We start from the raw sequence: 21,198 nt of genomic DNA, 5'->3' as shown, positions 1-21,198 counted from the left end.
ACCTTTTCCAAAACTGAAATTATAAAAGGTTATAAACAGTAGATCAGAAAATGAGAAATTTGCAAGTTAATCAAATTAAAATTCAACACATGAGTTTTAATTAGGCCTTATCAATGTACCTCAGCAGTTTCAAATGTTAGCATATTAGTCTTTCCACAGAAAAATGCAGTGTAAGTCAAGCTAATAAATAAATATATAAAATACACAAAAAACACTAGAACAGATGAATTAACTGAAATTAAGAGAATGTGATAGGAGTAGTAAAATTTGGAAAGCCCATCTGTATGTCTCGCACGTGGCTTCTTTCTTTGGGCAGCTTCACCTGCACACCCTTTAAACTGGTATACAGTGTTTTAACATTTCTATTCCAGCTGCTGATGTGTTTTTGAAGAAGCTATATCCTATAGCAAATGCAGCTCATATATTCAAGTTTTATTTCTACTGAAGACCAATGCAAGTCTTTCTACTGATACACTAATAGCTTTATGGAGTAAGCATATTAAAGAAATCCATTATATTCCACAAATAAAAATCCAGTTTTTCTACAGAAAAGGTTCAAATAAGATACTATTCTGCTTAGCAGACTCATTTCAATGAGTTACTTAAGACTGTGGACTGAGTGGCTTCTGTTTAGCGTGTTTTCATTTTAGGTTTTCGTTGTTTGCTGCTTCTTGTGACATACTGCATTCTACAATATGCAGGAATGGGACTGTCTTTATAATATATTATGTTTATACAGTGTGTAGCTGATCAAAGCAGAAGGTTTTAAGCGCAGTAGTGATAATAACTGCAATAAGTGTAATAGATTTTAAGACTCCTAAGTACCTAGGTGAACTAGATTCTTAGTAAAAATATTACTGCAGTCTTTACTTGGTTTTCAGATCAAGAAAGGATGATGTGCTACCTAATCCTAAAAAAAAAAACCAACAAAAACTGTGAAATAACTGTGTTGTATCTCAATACTTTTGTACCTGAGACTTAACTTAGTAGTAAATTCTTTGAATATATCAAACAGGACTTTTTGCTCCTTAAAATATAAAAATCTCTCAAAGATAGTCAACTGCATCCAGAACATAGTTCTGTCATCGTTCTTAGGGTAAGGTATCCAGGTATCATTCTGCAATTCTCCTGACTGCATGGTTTTCAGCGCCAGTTCCTGGTCATCCAGCTCTCTGGGATGGGACCTACAAACCATCTGCTCTTCATCCAGGTGTTAGTGATATATAAGATATGTCCTTGATATGCAAGGACAAAACTTTTTGTCCTTGGGATGTAGTGATAGAAAGCCAGCTTTTCTGATACGTGGTATGGTTTATTTACCATCTGTATTCAATATTCAGGGAAATCAATTTAAGACAAAAAGAAACCTCTGCCCATTCCACTGTATCTATGTCTCATGTTCCTCCCATACCTCTAAGTTAGCTTCATTTAGGTTTTCGTTACTGTACTGTTTCTTTTCAGGGTGTAAAATATTTGTGTCAAGCCCTAACATACTCTGGGTCTTTCTATAGCAGCTGAAAACTCTTTCCTGGTCCTCTGAATTGACTTTCAAAGCACCGTTGCCTTTTGGTCTTCAGGTTCTCAGCCCTACAAATCCTCTTCCAGAATTCAAGGTAAGAAGTCGCTGTTCCAGTTACCAGCTTTTGCTACAGTGTTTGAGTGGGTGTGTGGAGAATGCTTCTCATTTAGGCCATTACTTCACTTTTAGCATTTATCAGAAGGAATCACAGACCTGTGCAAAACAGCCATAAAATCATTCAGGTAATTCCCAGTTCCCCGCTGGTTCTCTGCTGGAAAAGTTTAGGCTTTTTTTAAAACTCTCTTTCCAGTCAAACATATTTTCATTATATCATTTGCCCCCAAAATTATATTCTGATGGTTGGGGGTTCTTTATAATCTGAGCTGAGCAGCCTATTTAGTAAAAGGTAAACATTCATCAGAGGGTGGCATAATCCTGAGTGTTAACAAACTTCACTTCTCCAGCACCTGTGACCCCTGAAGCACTCATCAGCTTAATTTGCAATCCCCATGCAGAAGCTGAGGTCACAAATCACAATGACTCGAGTTTATCATGATGTAATTACCCTGGTAAAATTACATTGACTCAGTAACAAATGCCTTCAATTACAATTAAATTACAGGGACTACTCGGTAGCTTAAACAGATCTTTGTGACAGGTTTGCACACTGGGAAACATGACTAATGTAAGATTTCTCTGGATGGAGCACATGGTGCCCTGATGGGATTTTTTTTTTTTTTTCTTTTTTAATTTGCTGACTACTCCCACGGTTTCAGCACATTCCAAACCTGCAAGACCTTCTCCTACAGCACTAGCTGGAGAAAACAGCTGATACAAGGCATCGCAAAGCCTAAGGAAGATCACTGAATAAAGCCAGTGCTTTTAAAATAGGTGAGACATAAAAAAAAAACTTTAAACATGGAGGTCAACTTACTCCTGTCCTTTCTTAAGTGACCCTGAAGATTTGAAATCACTGCATTTTCTTTCTGAGGCACAGCTTTTCATTTGTAGCTATACAGACACTTCATGTAGTACGTGGGTTTTATACTCACCCTTGCACTCTGGCCAGCAATAAGCTGGTCATCTTCAGTCTGAACGCTTGTTCGGCTGCGAACGTCATAATCTTCCTGCTCGAAGTCTGAATCATCCTCTAGCTCTTCGGGGGTCTAGAGAGAGAGAGACAGGGAGAGAAAGCAAAAGAGAGGAGATGACAAGCTTATAAAGGGTACAGACAAAGTCCTATGTACAGTAAGATCTTATTTCATCGACTACCTGCCCAGGAAATGCTGTTTCTCTTTCCTTTTAAATTAACTTGTCTGCCCAAGCAGTCAAGAACTGAAATTGAATTGTCTTAAAAATTAAGTTGTTTCAACTCTAGCTTTCTTTACAAATGGCATTTATCATTACCCTGCTGCAACTTTTCTTAGCTCTGTTAACATGATGAATGCAGTTCCAGGAACAAATATCCTTTGGAAACACTAACAACCGGAATGCAGTATTTCAAAATAATGTAATTTCATATATAAATGGACACTAATACTATTATATTACTGGAATCTCCATGTAATCTTCAACAGAGAAAGTAAATACCTGGGAAAAAGTAACTATCATCCTGAAGGAAAAGTTATCAAAGCAAATAAGAGATTTCTGCTTGAAAGAAAACGTAAATGATGTCAACTGTTTTTGAAACAAATGTAAAGTTTATAATCTGCTTTATCTTGTTGGTTCACATGGTTCTTTTCAGATACAGAGCTTTGGAATTTGCCTCATCCTGTAAACTGAAACCATGTTATCTCCATTGCTGGTGCTATGAATGGTGTGAGGGTCTCTGGGCAGACTGATTAAACCTAGTTACGTATCTGCTGGCTTCAGGTTGTTTAAAATGTTGGAGGGAGGGAGAAAAAAAATAATGGATGGATCTGTTTATTTGGTTTTTTCACCTTCTAGCAAAAAATTAGGAGCAAAAAAAATTTGCTTATATATATACGGAGAGACAGCCTACTTTAGATCACTATCGAGTACTATTTAATATAGAGGGTGCAAAACCAGAAATAGTCGTTGGAAGGAAGATTATATTCCATTTTGTGCTTGAATAGCATCTAGTACAACAATCTGGCCATGGGTAACTTCTGTATGTACAATACACGATAGTAGCAATAGAAAAAGATCACAGTAACTGTGCAGAGAAATCCTCACCTTACTGGATACACATATGCCTCCATGTTAACCCAGAGGGCCAACCATTACAGAAGAAATCATCCATGCTGGCATTTCGTGCTTGGAGGCAACGTCAAGTTTGCTAGCAGAGGTGCTAATCATTGCCAGTTGTCATTACAGCTCTGTCTTGAAGATGCTCAGTCACTAGGAACTGGTCCAAACCCTCTAACATAATGTAGAGAAGTCTTTTGGCGATATTTATATTACAGCCTGGTTTCCAACATGAAATGCACATCACTGTTTGTAATGGAAAATCGGCTGCTTTGCTAGCTACGTGGTGAAGTGCGCATGATGGGGTGAGTAAAACACAGCCATCGTCATTTGGCTTAAAGAGTATGAATTAAAGACGTGTTTTGATGCTGAGCGCTGGATGAAGAAATAACCAAGTATGACAGTATGGTGATGAAACTCAGGCTGCATCTCTGAGGAGATGCATGTACAGATAGTATATATAACAGAACAGACAGGAGATGAAGTTTAGGTGAAAAGAATGAATTTATCTTTACTGCCACAGGAAAAAAAAAAAAAAAATTGGTACCCATCATTATAATGTCCAATGGCTGTGCTTTCCAATCGCCTTTAATCACTTTATTCTCTCTGCTCTGCTGCCTGAGGGCAGGATGTGACACTAAAATCTGCCATAAGCAAACCACCTACAAGTCCCTGAGAAAAGAGAGCATTTCCGATCACAGGGCTCAGCTTTTCAGCTGCCTAGGCTTTACTGTGAAGAACAGGAACAGCATGGAGAGTTTCAACCCCTTCTTCATAAACTAGCTGGCTCTTTCCCATCCTCCAAGTTAATTTAACTAGCCAATTGCACTGGTCATTGTAAAACCAGTACCCTTCCCCCCCCCCCCCCCCCCCAAGTATACTCTTCTTAGGTTCTTCTGTCTCCACTTTTATAAATAAAACTATAAAAGACAATGTGCAGCCCTTTCCCAGGCTTTCATAGTCAGAGCTGCAGTAAAGTAAGGGTGGAATATTCAAAATACTACATCTCAACACTGCAACCAGTAAGGACAAGAGGATGCCACTTAAAAAGATGAAATATTCTAAAAAGTCTATGTTTCAGGGATTTATACGTAAAGAAAAATTCAGAAAAAACGTATTGCTGCTACCGCCTGACATTAGCAATCTTAAAATTTGTGGTCTTTAAAAGATTGGAACTTAATGGGTATAGATGTTGAACTTGGAGAAAATATAGTGCAAACCAAAAGGACAAGTTAATGCAACTGTTAATAATATACTACAAGCACAAGAAATCTCAGTATTTCCCCTCTGTACAAGTGAGATCTAACTCAAAACTACCTTTCAGATTCACTCTCTTAAGGTTTTCAAGTGTGGTGAATTTAACACCCTCATTTTCTTCAAAAAATAGCTACAGTTTTCGTTAAGATGAAGAACAGTGGTTAAGTGTGATCTCTATGTTGCCATTTCAAACATGTTGCATGCTTTTCACTCTTGCACCGTTGCTTTGTTGTATCTGATCTCTTGGAGATGCAGCTCATATATAATAGAGGCTCTTATTTGTTTAGACACAAAGGTATAAAAAAAGAAATATTATATTGAAGTACCTTGACTTAAAGATTTTTATTCTTAGCAGGGCCTTCTAAACATGCCATAACAACTCTTGATTTTTGTGCACAACTAACAGGACCTTGGTATTTAAAACCTAGTTTCCAAGACAACAAAGTCTGGAACTTAATTTATCTGAATTGGAGGACAGAAGGACTGAATCAGGCTTGCAGACACCTGAACCTATGGTCACACAGATGTAGGAAACATGGATTTGAGACCGAAGACAGCTTCCAAACAAAACTCTGACAACCACCAGTGGCAGGGGGAGCGAGAGTTATTTTCAAAAATAATAGATTTTATGAACTCATTGATTGAGCAGCAAAATGGATTGGTTTTATAATTTTTAGTTTATCTGTTCTGTAGCACAGGCTGTAAGACTTCCCAGGACTAATTTTTTTCAAATACAGTATCTCTACTTCACATAGAGCATATTCTTCAAATCATTCATCTAATTCTGGTGAATTCTCCCAGTGAAGAAAAACCTTTCACAATCCCAGATAAAACACCCAGTAAATATATACTTTCTCTTTTAATATGCTTGCTCTATTTCTAATATGAATTTGGTGACTTTCAGCTTCCAGTCATTGGAATTTTTTCTTTTTTAAATCTCTCTCTTTCTGCTAGACTGAAGATCTTGCTGTAAACAAAATATCTTCCATCAATATAATTTTGTTTCATCTTTTGTAACTGCAGTATAAAAATGTGAATTATGCATGTATAAGTCATAAAATGGCATATATACACAGATTTATAAATGCTATTTGTTTAATATTTCACCAGTTCAAATATACTTGATGAAGATAGAAACCCCGCTATGCTATAGCGCTGTATGCACTTAAAAACTGTAAGATGCAATTATAGGAATTGCAGCACTGTAAACACCAAGTCAAGCTAACTTTGTAATGAGAGGAAAGAAAGACTGAAAAGATATTCCCCCATTTTTTTACCATGAAAATACCTTCTAATTCTAAAAGCTAAGGAGAAAAAAAAGCCTTTATAATACGCTTTTCTATCCAACTCCATGCTACTCTGTACATTTGTTTTTGTACAAAGGCAGTTGCAGCCTGAGGGACTCAGGTGCTGCAAGCAGTGTCTGAGTGGCAATGTCAAGAGAACATCTCTCACAGCAGGTCTTCAGCTGTTTAATGATTTCCAGTAAAATCTAACGCTTTAAATTGAACCTGAGAAGCAACAGGCAGTCAAGGTAGACTACGGACCCCATAACACCTGTTGGAGATAGGCTATTTAAAAAGATGATGGGATTCTACACCAAGTCGAGTTTTCCAGAGCATCTGAGATGTAGCAGCACTTTGGATTTCACCACAGTGGCCACCCCATAGGTGATCACGGTTAAACCTACATTGACCAGTGTGGAAGAGTAGAAGAACATTCATACATCCAAACAGTTGGGGCTAAGGACCCCATATTTGCACTACCCTCATCTCATTTTTATTGAGACTCGCTGTAGTCTTCTCCCACGGACTGAAAGTCTCTTAATGATAGAATAGAATGGAAGCACATATAAGCTGTTCCTAGAGCGCATCTTCCAGGATCGCCCCAAAGAATCAAGTTTATATGCTCTAAGACTACTCTGCAACATGAACTAAAATGCGGCAAGAGGAAACAACTTGAGATTGGCTCCAAAAGTGCACTCCTGATCCAAACAGATGGTACACTAACGCTAACGTAGATGCAACTAATGACAAGGTTGCCAATAGCAAAGGCCACACGTGAAAGGAGAAGACCGGCCTCAGAGATACATAAGAATGAGAAAAGGTGCCATTGTGATTATTCCAAACTGTAGAGAGGGTTTCTGTCTAATAACTAAGGGAATTTCATGAATAACTATGAAAAAAACCAAAGTGTAATTTGATCCCCATGCTGTAATAGAAAAGATGTTGGAACTAAGTTATTATTTTCTATCTTATTTTTAGGTTCTATAATTATATTCCTAAATTTATTTATACTACTTCTTAAGTTCTGAAAGAGTTTTTTTCTTCTGTATAGATAATAATAATAGTCTCCAATACAAAAATGAGTCTTCTTTCTCCTCCAAAGGGACAATAAAATCTCCCCTTTTCAAGGGAAAAGAGAAGAACAGAGATTATCCCCCTTTCCTTCAGCTTACTAGAAGTAATAATACCAACAAAAATTAATTTAAAAAGTGGCTTTATTTCCTCTATGGAATGAGGGAATCATCTCAGATAAATTCAATCTTTTATGGCATGTACATGAACAATTACTGCCTGAAAATAATTGTTTGTGTCAGATGCTCTAAAAAGTTTGCAAGTTTGTTGTGGCTTTTTTTTTTTTTTTTAATAATTCTGCAAGTTTTACAGCCTGAATTAAAGGGGTGCATGAGATTTGATAGATTCTTAGATAAAAATATTCTAAAGACTCTATTTTATAGCTTAATACCTCACCCTTTAATTATGCATTCCATTTCAATGTGAGATGTTTGGTTGGGAATGCTAGAGTGTCTCAAACTGAAACTAATTTTGTTTTCGACAGAAAATAACATTCTGATTCAGCAAACTCTGGTCTATGTAAATTTATATATGTGGATTTTCCCAGTTAACTCACAAGGATAATGAGTCCATTTATGTGCTTTAGTTCTCTGCCTGGATAAGGAGTACTACATTTAGCTCCATAAATAAGTTAATTGTCTGAATGCAAAAATACATCTTCCTAATCTGGGTAAGCAGAATTCATTAACTGATATCATACCAGGAGCAGAAAGTAGTAGCGATACAATTGCAAAAGTAACCTGGGATGTTTCTAAGGCGACAGCGAAGCCTGCATGCTGATCAGCTTCCCGAGCTAGTAGTTAACATAACAGTAAGACAGCAACGAAATAAGTGAATGTGCCTCCAGAATTTAAAATGGTGCTTTGTGCTTGGCCGAAACATCTCACCCAGTATGGACAGTCTCATGGCAACCTCTCTGGGACAACTCTGCTGTACAGGGAGGGGCTGGAAGCCAGAACTCTGCGTAGGGGATGGGAAAGGGTGGGTCTATAGCAGATCCCACCTGACGATTGTGTCTCATGAAGGAATTTAAAATGACTCAGGAGAGACTATAAAAGATTAAAATGTGCTTAGAAGTGGTTCTTGCCCGAAGAGAAGTTTGGAAACTGCTCTTGTGGACTAAGGAACTGGATAATCAGATCCTTTACTCTGCAGATCTTTCGTTTCCATCCCAGTCCAGAAGAGTCACAAATACCCCCACGCTGCACACCCAGCAGACAGGGCGGGTTTGCCCCCATCATCACTCATGACTGTAATTCAGGCTACCTGAGATCAGCACTGGGTACGGAATGGAATTTATGCTTCGCAGTTATAAAATTAAGCCTGTCAAAAGCTTTTTCTGTAAATGTTAATACATAGTGACAGATGACTAAAATGGAGCTATTTTGGAGTGCTCCAACTGCCTGAAGTCTTACATCAGTGCCATAATATACTCACAGCCACAAGTGTATGTTACCTGTTTGCTCAAAGGGATGAGCTGTTGTTTTAGCACTGTTATTTGCTTCGTAAGTTTTCTCTGTGATTTTCTCCGTAGCTTTATTTGTACTTGGCTTTCACTGGGACAGATACAAGGTAAATTGGGTTTCAAATAAGAGTTTCGATTGCTGAAAAGATATCCAAACGAGGTTTGGTTTGTTGTTTGGTTGGGTTTTTTTTCTAGTTGTTTGACTGTAGAGCGCACTAGAAAGCAAGACACACATCTACTCTCACAATAATTATGTTGTTCTGTGTTTTTTTTTTACTTGTTTGTTTTTTTAAAAGATGCCTAAGCAAATTGAATCAACTGGTTAGTCAATGCTTAAATGACACATTCTTTACCTCAGTAAACATTCAAAAACATCCCTGCAGAGGCTCACTGGAGCAGCAAGATAATTTATTTATTCATTTAGATTTTAACCAGAGTTACCTCAAATCCTAGGCAGTACACATACATCAAAAAAAAAACAACAAACCCCAAACAAAAAACCAAACAACAAAAATCTACACAAACTTTGAAGATCTTAGCAAATTAATGCTATTTCTACAGAAACAGTAATGAAGTTTGCGTCTATTGGCAGTTGTGATCAAATCTTCCCCTAGGTAATTAACAAAATAATTGTGGTTCATCTCCTAAAATCCCCTCATCTCTTTACTTACTAATTCTTTTTTGCTGCACATACTTTTGTTTCGTGCTTGTTTCAATGTCAAACTTTTCTGGCTTATTATGAAACAAAGTTGATTCCAAGAAGCTTTCATATTCCTCTCATCCAATGTGATACTTCCCTGTAAGTCCCAACTTTTATTTCGCAGGTGCCTTACATACCCTTATCATGAGAACAGCTTTCCTGATGTCACGAACTCCATCATAAACCAAGCGGGAGGCATCTATGAATTCATTCTCTTCAAATGGCTGTGGGACATTCGCACTCAAAGCTTCAATGGCAACCTCAACTTGTTCGGCAAAACGTGGCATAACTAGATTAAATAAAACGAAAGGCGGTAAGATTAGACACCTCTTTTCGTGAACATTTTCCCCTTGCCCTTGGGCATAAATACTTTCCAGGAGACGTGGTACATACTGTCGTTACAATTTCAAGACCCAGGAAGGCTCATGGCGTGGGTTTCTACCGACTCTACACATGCAGAGCTCTGGCACATTTTCTGACAGCATGAAAATAGCAATCTTCACATTCTCTCCTCCAATTGCACAACAAAGAATGTAAAACTTCCTTTAAAAGGTGTGATTTACTAACTTCTAAAAGACTGCAGGATATCTGAGCTATCAGTAAAGTACATTTAAAATGTTTACAACTTCAAATGAACACAGTACATATTTATACCAAACGATCAAAGCAAAATGTAGTCATTATGCGTACTAATTTAGACAACTAACTGCAGTCTAGCTCATATTGAACAATAAAAATTGTATAAGGGACAAAATGCAAAATCTAGCAAATTATTTTTGTGAAGGTAAATGAACGTTCTGTTTCTTCATTATCGTCATGTATGTAACGCAAAAAATAGCCATAGATATTAGCTAACAGTATTATGAGCTGTGGTATGAGCTTTTTAAATACATATCTTAAAGCAATTATTTACTTATGTAAATAGTTTAAAGGCATTTCTTGAAGTAATAAGAGACTTTAATCAAATTTTATACATAATTCCTTTGAAGGTATAATGACTTTCTGCATATCATGTATGCAGAGAGATAAATGTTCCCCAAATCAGTCCCCTAGCAACTTAAACCAAAATCCTACAAACAAGAACATAAACATTAGGTCCCACTAATTACAATGCACCTATACTCCTGTACTTAGTTACTCCTTCAATATTTTAACATTAATATTGGAGGACCGGGCTCTCGTATACTACAGGACAAATAGAATCAATGCTTCATTAGAAATCTGGATACAAAATCCACTGGGATTAATTCTTACAAATTTAAGGAACTTGGGTCAAGCTTGAGATTTACAGATAGCCATCTTTTCATTATATTCCCATCATTTTTATTACTTGCCTTCTTCTAGCACCTAGGTATCCAAATCATGTACTTCTGGCTTTATTATTTTGGTACTATAATTGTAAGAACAGGAAAAGATGATTCCTAACTCATACAGTTGCCTTTTTTGTTATAATATTGTCTTTCTTTATCATCTTTTCCCTAGACTCTATTTTTAATACTTTCTGGTAGCTTGATCCTGACTGATGAATACAAAGGGGAAATTCCAGTGTCATTTTCATCAAGAGCAGTGACAATCTTTCCTAGGAAGTGAACTTTCACTGTGGCAGGAAACCACATTTTCTTCTTGACTGAATGTCCTTAAATATATATTACCCCTAATGAAAACTATTTTTTTATGCATCTTACTTACTATCTGATTTAAAGTAAAACAACTAAAAAACACGATTCAAGACTACTTTACATTTTGATGAACAACTGGCAGCAACTATGAGCTCAACCTTTCTGTTTCTGGCATTTAAGTATTACTCACTGGATGTTAAAGGGGAACCCTTTAAAGGGATATATCTATTAAAACCTTGTTCATTCTGCCTATGTATATACACACACATACATATATATGTTTGTTCATGTACACAGATGAAAGAACAGAATTGTATCTTTCATGCAGATAATGCTTAATAGGTGCAATAAGTGCTTCGGGTATATTGGAGAAAACAGGAAAAAGTGACAGCAACAATAGACTTACAAAAAGTAAACATTAACAAAACATTGCTAGGCAGAGGGGAAACATTTTAATTAGAAAAGGAGTTTGAGAGCTAGAAGTTTTGGAAAGAGTATTAATAAATTCATATATCAAATTATCTTAATTAATGGAACACTTGAAAGTGCAGTAGAAGACTAATATGATTGCATAAGGAAGTCTTTAGCCTGAAAAACAAAAAGCAGTCATTAAAAATACAATGAAAACAAGTAAACATAAAGAATAAAAGAAAAACTATTTAGAGTCATAGGGATAAAACAAGTAAAGGTAGTGGTGCAAAAATGACAACAAAAAAAAGGAGGCAAATGACCCTAATATTTAGGGTCCTTGAATTTCTGTCTAGACTTTCCTAAATAGCAGTGGTGGTCAGGTATTTAATATAATTAATAGTAAGTGCAACAGACCTGAATTAGGAAAGGGCAGTTTGGAGAACATCTACATAAACATAAGGAAATGTAACTATTAAATATGTCTTCAAGTTAACAGAGCATAGTAAAATTTACCCCACAGTTCTTAAGAAAATAATAAAAGCAATTTCTGAACCAGGATGAAGAGGCAGACAAAAAAGAAAGAAACTGGCTGCTCATGGCTTGGACGGGTGTACTCTGCTGGGTGAAAAACTGGCTGGATGGCTGGACCCAAAGGGTTGTGGTGAATGGAGTTAAATCCAGCTGGTGGCCGGTCACAAGTGGTGTTCCCCAGGGCTCAGTATTGGGGCCAGTTCTGTTTAATATCTTTATCAATGATCTGGACAAGGGATTGAGTGCACCCTCAGTAAGTTTGCAGATGACACCAAGTTGGGCAGGAGTGTTGATCTGCTCAAGGGTAGGAAGGCTCGACAAGGAGATCTGGACGGGCTGGATTCATTGGCCAAGGCCAATCGTATGGGATTCAACAAGGCCGAGTGCCGGGTCCTGCACTTGGGTCACAACAACCCCACGCAGCGCTACAGGCCTGGGGAAGAGTGGCTGGAAAGCTGCCCGGTGGGAAAGGACCTGGGGGTGCTGGTCAACAGCTGGCGGAATATGAGCCGGCAGTGTGCCCAGGTGGCCCAGAAGGCCGACGGCATCCTGGCCTGTACCAGAACTAGTGTGGCCAGCAGGAGCAGGGAGGTGATCGTCCCCTGTACTGGGCACTGGTGAGGCCGCACCTCGAGTCCTGTGTTCAGTTTTGGGCCCCTCACTGCAGGAAAGACATGGAGGTGCTGGAGCGTGTCCAGAGAAGGGCAACGGAGCTGGTGAAGGGTCTGGAGCACAAGTCTGATGAGGAGCGGCTGAGGGAACTGGGGCTGTTTAGCCTCTACAACTACCTGAAAGGAGGTTGTAGCGAGGCTGGTGTCAGTCTCTTCTCCCAAGTAACAAGTGATGGGATGAAAGGAAATGGCCTCAAGTTGTGCCAAGGGAGGTTTAGATTGGATATTAGGAAAAAATTCTTCACTGAAATGGTTACCAAGCATTGGCACAGGCTGCCCAGGGAAGTGGTGAGTCACCATCCCTGGAGGTATCTAGAAGACGTGTAGATGCGGTACTTAAGGACATGGTTTAGTGGTGGACTTGGCAGAGTTAGGTTAATGATTGGACTTGATGATCTTAAAGGTCTTTTCCAACCTAAATGATTCTATGATTCTATGAAATTGTTGTTAAAGTGTTTAATAGGCAGCTATAGGGTCTTTGTTCAGCACCAGATCCTGCAAAATGTGCTACAATGAGAAACGCTCCTCACCAGAAACAAAAATTTAATTTCTGAGAGATGTTTTAAACTCATATATTACTTTACTAATACAATGCTATTGGACTTATGACCCCACTTTACTTGAAATGGATGTACAAGATGAACGAATAGGTAGAGGTCAAAGCAGAGCTCAATTGTCAAAGGATGACAGGATCTCCCATATTTTTCCATATTCTCTCTGTATGGGATTTTTTCCCTTTCTAGCTAAATTTTTATGTCCTTCAGCTCAGCCAATGAAGGATTACACTAATAATGCTCTGGATTGAAGCCCCACAGGTCATTTTTCTCACAATGCCATTGGAAAGATGCCAACAGTCATGACTTCATTCGTTCATTCAAGAAGCTGCAGCAGTAGATTCGTTAACATCAGGCCATACGGAGGAGATGGAAAGTTACATTTTATTCATTTTGGTGAACATGAGGTACTCATTCTTGACCATATGTATTACCACGGTGACTGCCCACTGTGTGTGACAGGTTCTTTCAACAATTTTGACCTTGCAGACCTGGCTATAATTTAGTCCTTAATTTACATTATTACACGTGGATATCATCTGCTGTTTCAAAATGGAAATAGCTATTAAACTATGTAATGAATTGTTTGCTTGCCAATTGCATTTTTACATCATTTTTCATTAGACAAGCAAGAGAAAATATCTTAAACTAATAAGATGCTATTACTTATAACTTCTATAAACATACATTGTCATTTAATGCAGTAAAGTTTTTGGAAATTGAGTGAAGAACTGTAATATTCTCCAGTTAAGGTTATTGGGCCACACTTGAGGAGCTCCATGTCAGTGATGTATGGGGAAATACCTAACTCAGTTGCACCCACCTACAAAACCTCCAGTCTTTCTTATCTTTCATTTACTGTACAAAGGATATATTTATGCTGACAGTGAAAGAGCTACAAGCAAAATTCCGGCAAAGGCATAAAATCTGTATTTGGAGTTGAGACTTGTAAATGCATCAGATGGTGAGTGATTCATTTATTATGTACAAAGAGATTGGCTATGAATTTCAGATTCAGAAGCAAATCAATACTTTGGGGGGAAAAATAAATATTGGTTTCTTAGTTTGAGCTGTGGTCTTGAAAACCGTTATGCATACACTTGGACTGACAAATGTGATCCATTAACATCTCTCAGTCTAACTACATGAATTAATTAGGCACCTGCATAAATGTTGACAGAATCAGGTCCCAAGTTAATAGCAACATTTCTAATTCACTGACTTTGTCATTCTAACAAATAAAGATTTTAAAGCCTTTCTATAGATGAGTTTTCAACGGCATTGAAGGTAAGATCACTGCCAACAAAATCTAGGTTGAATGGCTGCTGGAGAAAAATTGGGAAACAACAAAGTTAAAATTACTTCCATTTCATCTATTGATTCTGGGTTTTTTTTTTGTTTTTTTTTTTACTATCAGCATGATAGAAAACTAGCATATCACCATGGGTGAATTCATGCATTGATACGACCTGTATTTTCTTGTGAACCACCTTGCTTCACACAGAAAATACTTTATGTAAAGCTTTTCTTGTTTTCTCCCACTCCACCCATATCTCCCACATATTAAAATTATCAAGTAATTATCTATTTTCTAAAAATATATTCTCTATTGACTTTTTCTCTTATGGCAATCAGTTTGTACTGCGATGTTTGTACTGAAAAACATAGCTGTAAATTTTGTTTAGTGACACGGGAACAATAAGATTACTGATAGACACGGAAAAGTTAGGTTACATAATAAAATTATTGAGATACAACAATTAAAAATGTTTGGGTGTTATTGCTCATAGCATTAGAATCTTAAGTTTCATTAATATGCAAGATTAAATTAATGCCTAGCTAATTTAATCCACTTTTATGGCCTTATTATTTATGAACTTGAATTCCTCAGCATCTTAAGTAGATGTAAATGTTCAGAAATCTAGAAAGGGATAATTAAGCCAAAAAAACCCAATAAAGGTCACGGTCCCTCCAGGTGCACGGGTTTCTAATTCTTAGCGGTATCAATGGTAGTTAGGAAACTTGGCTTGGTTTCAGCCTGCTTCGTACATCCGAAAGATAGGAATCTGTGTTTCCCTATACCAAATGGAGAGCAACAGATGTTTCCATTAGACAATTAATCACACCTACTTTAAGAAAGGAGGTCAAGTTCAGCTGAATCAAATTCTGATATTCCTCTGTCCACTGAAAAGAGAGGGAGGACTGATGACTTGCTTAGACCTGATGTCCGCTTTGGACAACCAAGTTTAGGCATAAATCAATCCCATTCTTGCACCAAATCCTAGAACACTTTTGGCTTTAAATCAGAAGGGTGCCCAGGAGGGTACTGCCTGAGCAAGAAGTGGCTACTTTCCATCCAAATCTCACCAGAACCGAAGGGTTCCCAAAGGTCTCAACTTTGAGGCATTATTCTAGCCAGAAGACTATTTTTGAATGGCATCAGCAGAGCTACTTCTTAGAGCTTCCTTTTAAAGTGACGAGCACCTACTCGACTCTTTCTAGTATCCAGGGGTTTGGATCCAAGGGAATCACCTTCTCAAAGGGCAGAGGTTGTTCTCTGGAGTCACACCGCCCTCAGACAGACCAGATGCTTGAGCTCCAGAGAAGTGACTGATCTCACGTACCCACGTCTGTTCAGCTTTGCCCTCTGGCTAGTTCTTGGTAGCTCTGCATTCATGTAAGCTTTTGTAGTTGTCCTTCGGAAATTTGGTTTTCCCTATGCCATCTTCATAGAGACTAGACATGTAATTTTAGGTGCCAATCACCTGGTCAAAATAGCCCTTAAGTGGCTGTAAAAATCTGGTCTGATTTGGGTAAGATTATTCAAGAATGACATGGCAGTCTAAAGGTTTGGACTGCTACACTGCTGAAAGTTGAAGGAGGGATCCCCGAAAATCTCACACAGAGAATCTGTGCTTCTCCTAAACATCACAGTTGTGTATGTCACATAAATCAACAAAATTATCCAGAATGATTGGCGGTTTTGCAAGCTAAGGGTTATCAGGGGACACTAATAAAGAGAAAATCCATGAATGACTCACTACATTAAAAAAAATGACACTGTTAGGAAAAAAGCTCAGCCATTATCCAGATTTAAGAGAGTTTTGTACAGGAAATTCACAAAGCTACAGTTAAAAATTTCAGAGTTCTGGATGAAATGTCTTCTTTTTTTAATCAATTTTTTTATTAATCCATTAATTTACTTAACTGAGGAAAGAAAGCAGTCTACTGGGAAGTTTAAGTATTCTAAACAGGTATTTAAAAAATAATCCTATGGGATATCTGACATACTCTGTCAAAGGCGGCACAATTTCTCAACTTAGTTTGAAGGATGAATAAGGAATCACACATGACACCTTATTTAGCTTCAAGTGTTTGTCAAAGTCTGTTTCTAGAAGAACTGTAAATTCCTTATCAGAAAATTCTAAATATTTCATAAAATGTTTTTAAGCCCTAGCCTCGTATCGTATCATAATTTACAATATTTCAGTCATGATTATTATATTGCTAATTAAAAAGAAAAAGCTTTATAAAGCTCTACTGAAGTACTATACAATATATCACAGAATCATAGAATCGTTTAGGCTGGAAAAGACCTTTAATACCATCGAGTCCAACCATTAACCTAGCACGGCCAAGTCCACCACTAAACCCTGTCCCTAAGCACCACATCTACAAGTCTTTTAAATACCTTCAGGGATGGTGACTCCACCACTTCCCTGGGCAGCCTGTGCCAATGCTTGATCACCCTTTTGGTGAAGAAATTTTTCCTAATATCCAATCTAAACCTCCCCTGGTGCAACTTCTCATCCTATGGCTTGTTAGTTGGGAGAAGAGACCCACCCCACTACACCCTCCTTTCAGGTAGTTGTAGAGAGCGATCAGGTCTCCCCTCAGCCTCCTTTTCTCCAGACTAAACAACCCCAGTTCCCTCAGCTGCTCCTCATGAGACTTGTGTTCTAGACCTTCACCAGCTTCATTGCCCTTCGTTGCCTAATATGACAGTATTAGACCAACTGTTTTTTTGAGAAGCAGATTTGATTTAAATATTTCATTGCTTGGGCTGACGTATGCTCCTATGTATGTATCTTTGTAGCACACATTGTGCATAGACATATCATGCATATACATACATATATTAACAATATTTTTGTTGTCATGGAATTAAGAAATGCCCATAAATAATTAGGTATGTGTTTTATGTCACTGGATTGGGTTTTCAGAGTATTTACCGTTCTGGGCTCAGAGAAGCAGTCACTGATTTCTGTTACAGCTAAATACCCATTAGTAAAAATGTGAATACTCATCAGTTCTGAATATTAAACCCTATGAGTCTCGCACTGGTCACTCAGGAAAGAGGAAAAGCAAAATTAGAGCAAAATTTGCAGCATGCTGGTTTAAGTGCTATGGCATAGAAAAGGATGAAACATCACTCTCCAAAGCACAAGACCAGCTTTTCTCTCCTTGCTATTTACTGATTCACTTTTCTCCCAATGAAATGGTTAAAGGATAGATGTAAAATAATGAATACGCATACCCTATAGCATTTGGCAGTAAACACAAGACTTTCAGGAAGAATCAGCCTTCACTGCCAATACACTGCATCACTGATTTAGCCATGGACCATAAACTCAATGTTCTCAGGTTGCCTTGGATTTATGGCCAAGTCCTAACCCTTTGGCCCATATGTGTTAAGTATGTCTTCTGGCACTTCAGAGAAGGCTCCTACTTTATCTGTGGGTTTATGCAACTATGTAGTATAGACGTGGTAATGCAACACATTCAGGAAATGTTGGATTTGTTCACGTGCAGTACAGGTGAGCTGTACATTATAGAAATTCATGGGATGTCCGGAGGTACATTACCAAGTATTGTGAGATATGGACAGACATGAAAGAAAATAAAACAAACCTTCAAAGTTTGTCCTGACTGAACTCATTCGCAGAAAGATAAAATGTCAGGGGAGAACCGAGGAAAATGGTGTCTGCGGGGAGGTGCCTTGTGGCCAGCATAATAGGCAATCGAGTAATGGAAGGGTCCATCACAAAGCGTAGAAAGAAGGATAACAAATGACGGCTGCAGGGACATACGTGTCTCACCAATTTCAGATGTCTCACTCATTCTCCCACCTACTTGTGCAAATAAAGACTACATACTGTGAGTACCCCCAAAATATTACCACTAAATGGAATGCCCTTCAGGTTAATATCTCAAATAAAAGCTGGGTGCAGCTCTTCAAAAAATCCCCTCAAGAAAACAGTTGCATGCTGTTGGACACAAAATGGCTTATATAACATAAGCAAAACACCCTTTCTGGCTTTAGTTATAAGTTTGTGTATATCTGTACGTAGGTGTGTGTAGGCAAGGGGATGCAAGGAATGCCACTGTTTTTATTTGAAAAGATTATTGTACAATTCACACTTATATTCACAAAACATTCTGTTGAAGCTAGTCAATATTCAGTGCATTTTTCTGCCCATATTTTCTAGACTTGGTATAAATTTTTTTCTACCTCCACAACCATCCTCCTTACTTTAAAAAATGCCTCTTAAGAACAGAAGATGTTTTTGAGAACAGATTTGAACATTGACTAAGTAATAATGGTTTATTAAAATGGGCACTTTTATTATACTAACCTACTATTCATTATCTAAGATGTCTGGCACGTCCAAAATAGATAATCCTAGTCTTTTTAAACTCTCCTGGAGTTAATTTGCCTCCAAATCCCCACATTTCTTTCATTTTGTCATCCTTATCTTGACCATCTTCCATTTCTGGAAGATTTTTAGGTTGTGGAGATCAAAGCAGAAGCAACTATTTGGGACATTCAGTGGATATCCTCCTTAAAATACAGGCTAACATCTTAAACACGGATGTGAGGGCTGTTGCACATGGAAATGGTATCTTTGCCCAGCTGCCCATAATGTTGCCATACTTCTTCTGAGAAGATGAATTAGCTCAGAGCCTTCCTGTCAGTCTAGATAATATAGTTTAAATTGTTCCACTTACCTAGAGAAATTAAATAACATTATCTTTTAGTGTTGTCTTTCTGATAAGGAAACTCGTCTACTCCCACCAGCCAAACCAGCATTTTCCTTTTGGCAAATTTTCCTTCTGCTATTCACCTGTTAATTAATACATTATACACCAACCACAGCGCTGTCCCCTGAAGCATCACAGGATTTATCTTTCTGCCTGCTGAGAAATGGTCATTTATGCTTTGCTTGTGCCTTGTAACCAGCTCTTAATCCATCAAAGGCCTTAACATTCACTCCATGGTTACCCATTTTCCAAACAGCTGTGTGTGCAGGACTTCATGAAAAGCCTTTGAAAATCTAAATCTATTACGTTACATATTCCTCTGCATATTGAACACAGTCTCTCTGGTTAAAAATTCTTTGGATCAAACCAAGCACTAGTGGAACATCATGTTGGGTATTCTCTGGTCCTTTTGTAAAATACTTCTTTTTTAATAATGCATTAAATGTTTTTTGTTGGTGATACCTTGACCTTTGGATTTCAGTTTAGCAAAACTTTAAAGAAAATGCTACAGTGCTTTGCAGAATAAAAGCCATAATTTCATCAAAACCCCTGGATAAACGATCTCATGTTCTCAGGATGATGGTACCCGTAAGTTGTACTACAACTACCTGAAACTCCCATAAAACGGGAATTTAATATCATTTATTTTTTTAAATAGGCTCCATTTTGCATTTTTTAGCTCTGCCTCAGATTCAATATGGGTTTTTTTTTGATTACAGCTATGCTTAAATTCATCTTCTTGCTTCTACATTTTGTTTCCCTTCATATCACTGCTGAAAAATCCATCTTTACCACGTTTTAGTATTAGCTTTGATAATATCATTGAGCTGCCTTTTCCTAGTGATAAATATCTTTAAAGTTTGTCCTACTCACACTGATAAAACTCTCACAGGCTTATTGCTGAATTGCCAGTAGTGTTGATTTTCAACTTTAGTCCATTCTGATAAAGACAAAATAAAACATTTGAGTCAAAACAGAAGTCAGAGTGACCTACTTAAAAACAGCTAGTTACAAATATACTAGGATATTTTTAAAACATGCTAAAAGCTGAAACTCAAATTTCTGGTCTGATTCAGATGATTTCATATTTCCAATGTCCTTCACAGGAGTGAGTAACCCAAGTACTACAGTACTTGCTCCTCCAGAATGTTTTCCAGACATTCCCATGCAAACTGAAGGAAAAAACCAAAAAATATCAGAAAGTTTTCACAGCCCTTCCCACGCAGTTCTGGTCCCATTTGTTCTGCTTTTCCTCCTTCATTTCCCATTCACTCCCTTTCATTACAACCCTGCAAAGTCTACTGTAGCTTTCCCAATTTAAATTCAACCCTCTGACCTTTAAAGAATGTCACAGCTTTTTCTCCTCCCTGCATCTCAGAAATCTTGAGAAATAATATTAAAGCTCGTTGCCTGCTACTTGGGTCTCTTTCTACGGACAGTTCTTTTTACTCATTTAGAAACTCATCCTTCTTCCCTTCAGTTGTTACAGCTTCTCAAGCAATTGCTGAGGAGCCTTCTATCTCCTCCTTATTAACGGCAATGGGACACTCTCAGCCAGCCTTGGTCACTGCTAGGATGGGCTACTGAGCAGTATGAGATCTCAATATTCAAACAGAAATTGTGCTTTCTGTTTTCTCTTACTCCCTTCCCTTGCTTTTAACCTTTTCTTTCTCCTCTCTTTTTCTTTCCACCCTTCTCTCCTTCCTTTTTTTTTTTTTCATGGACCATCTGTAGCAGGATAATTTCACAGTTCTCTCTCCACAAATACTGAATATAACATTTAACCGGAGCCATCAGCAGAGCCCTTACTCCCAAAGCCCGGGCTGTGTCTGACCCCGGTTCCCCTCCCTGGGCCTGATCCTGA

The 21,198-nt window shown here is 37.8% G+C and overlaps 1 protein-coding gene across 3 annotated transcripts in view; it reads right to left on the bottom strand.

The window, feature by feature from the left end:
• The window catches only part of CTNNA2 (catenin alpha 2), a 559,270-nt gene that overhangs the window by 39,455 nt on the left and 498,617 nt on the right, over window positions 1-21,198 (bottom strand). For all 3 annotated transcript variants that reach the window (XM_075047974.1, XM_075048065.1, XM_075047894.1), the window contains exons 13-14: window positions 9,644-9,795; window positions 2,572-2,685 (exon numbers count right to left, since the gene is read on the bottom strand). In XM_075047974.1, coding sequence (XP_074904075.1) covers window positions 2,572-2,685; window positions 9,644-9,795 — 266 coding nt within the window. The remainder of the gene's footprint in view (window positions 1-2,571; window positions 2,686-9,643; window positions 9,796-21,198) is intronic.

This window comes from Buteo buteo, chromosome 1, assembly GCF_964188355.1.
Source record: "Buteo buteo chromosome 1, bButBut1.hap1.1, whole genome shotgun sequence".
Taxonomy (NCBI): domain Eukaryota; kingdom Metazoa; phylum Chordata; class Aves; order Accipitriformes; family Accipitridae; genus Buteo; species Buteo buteo.
Note: the sequence above shows the minus strand (reverse complement) of the source record. Positions and strands in the feature narration are given on the sequence as shown.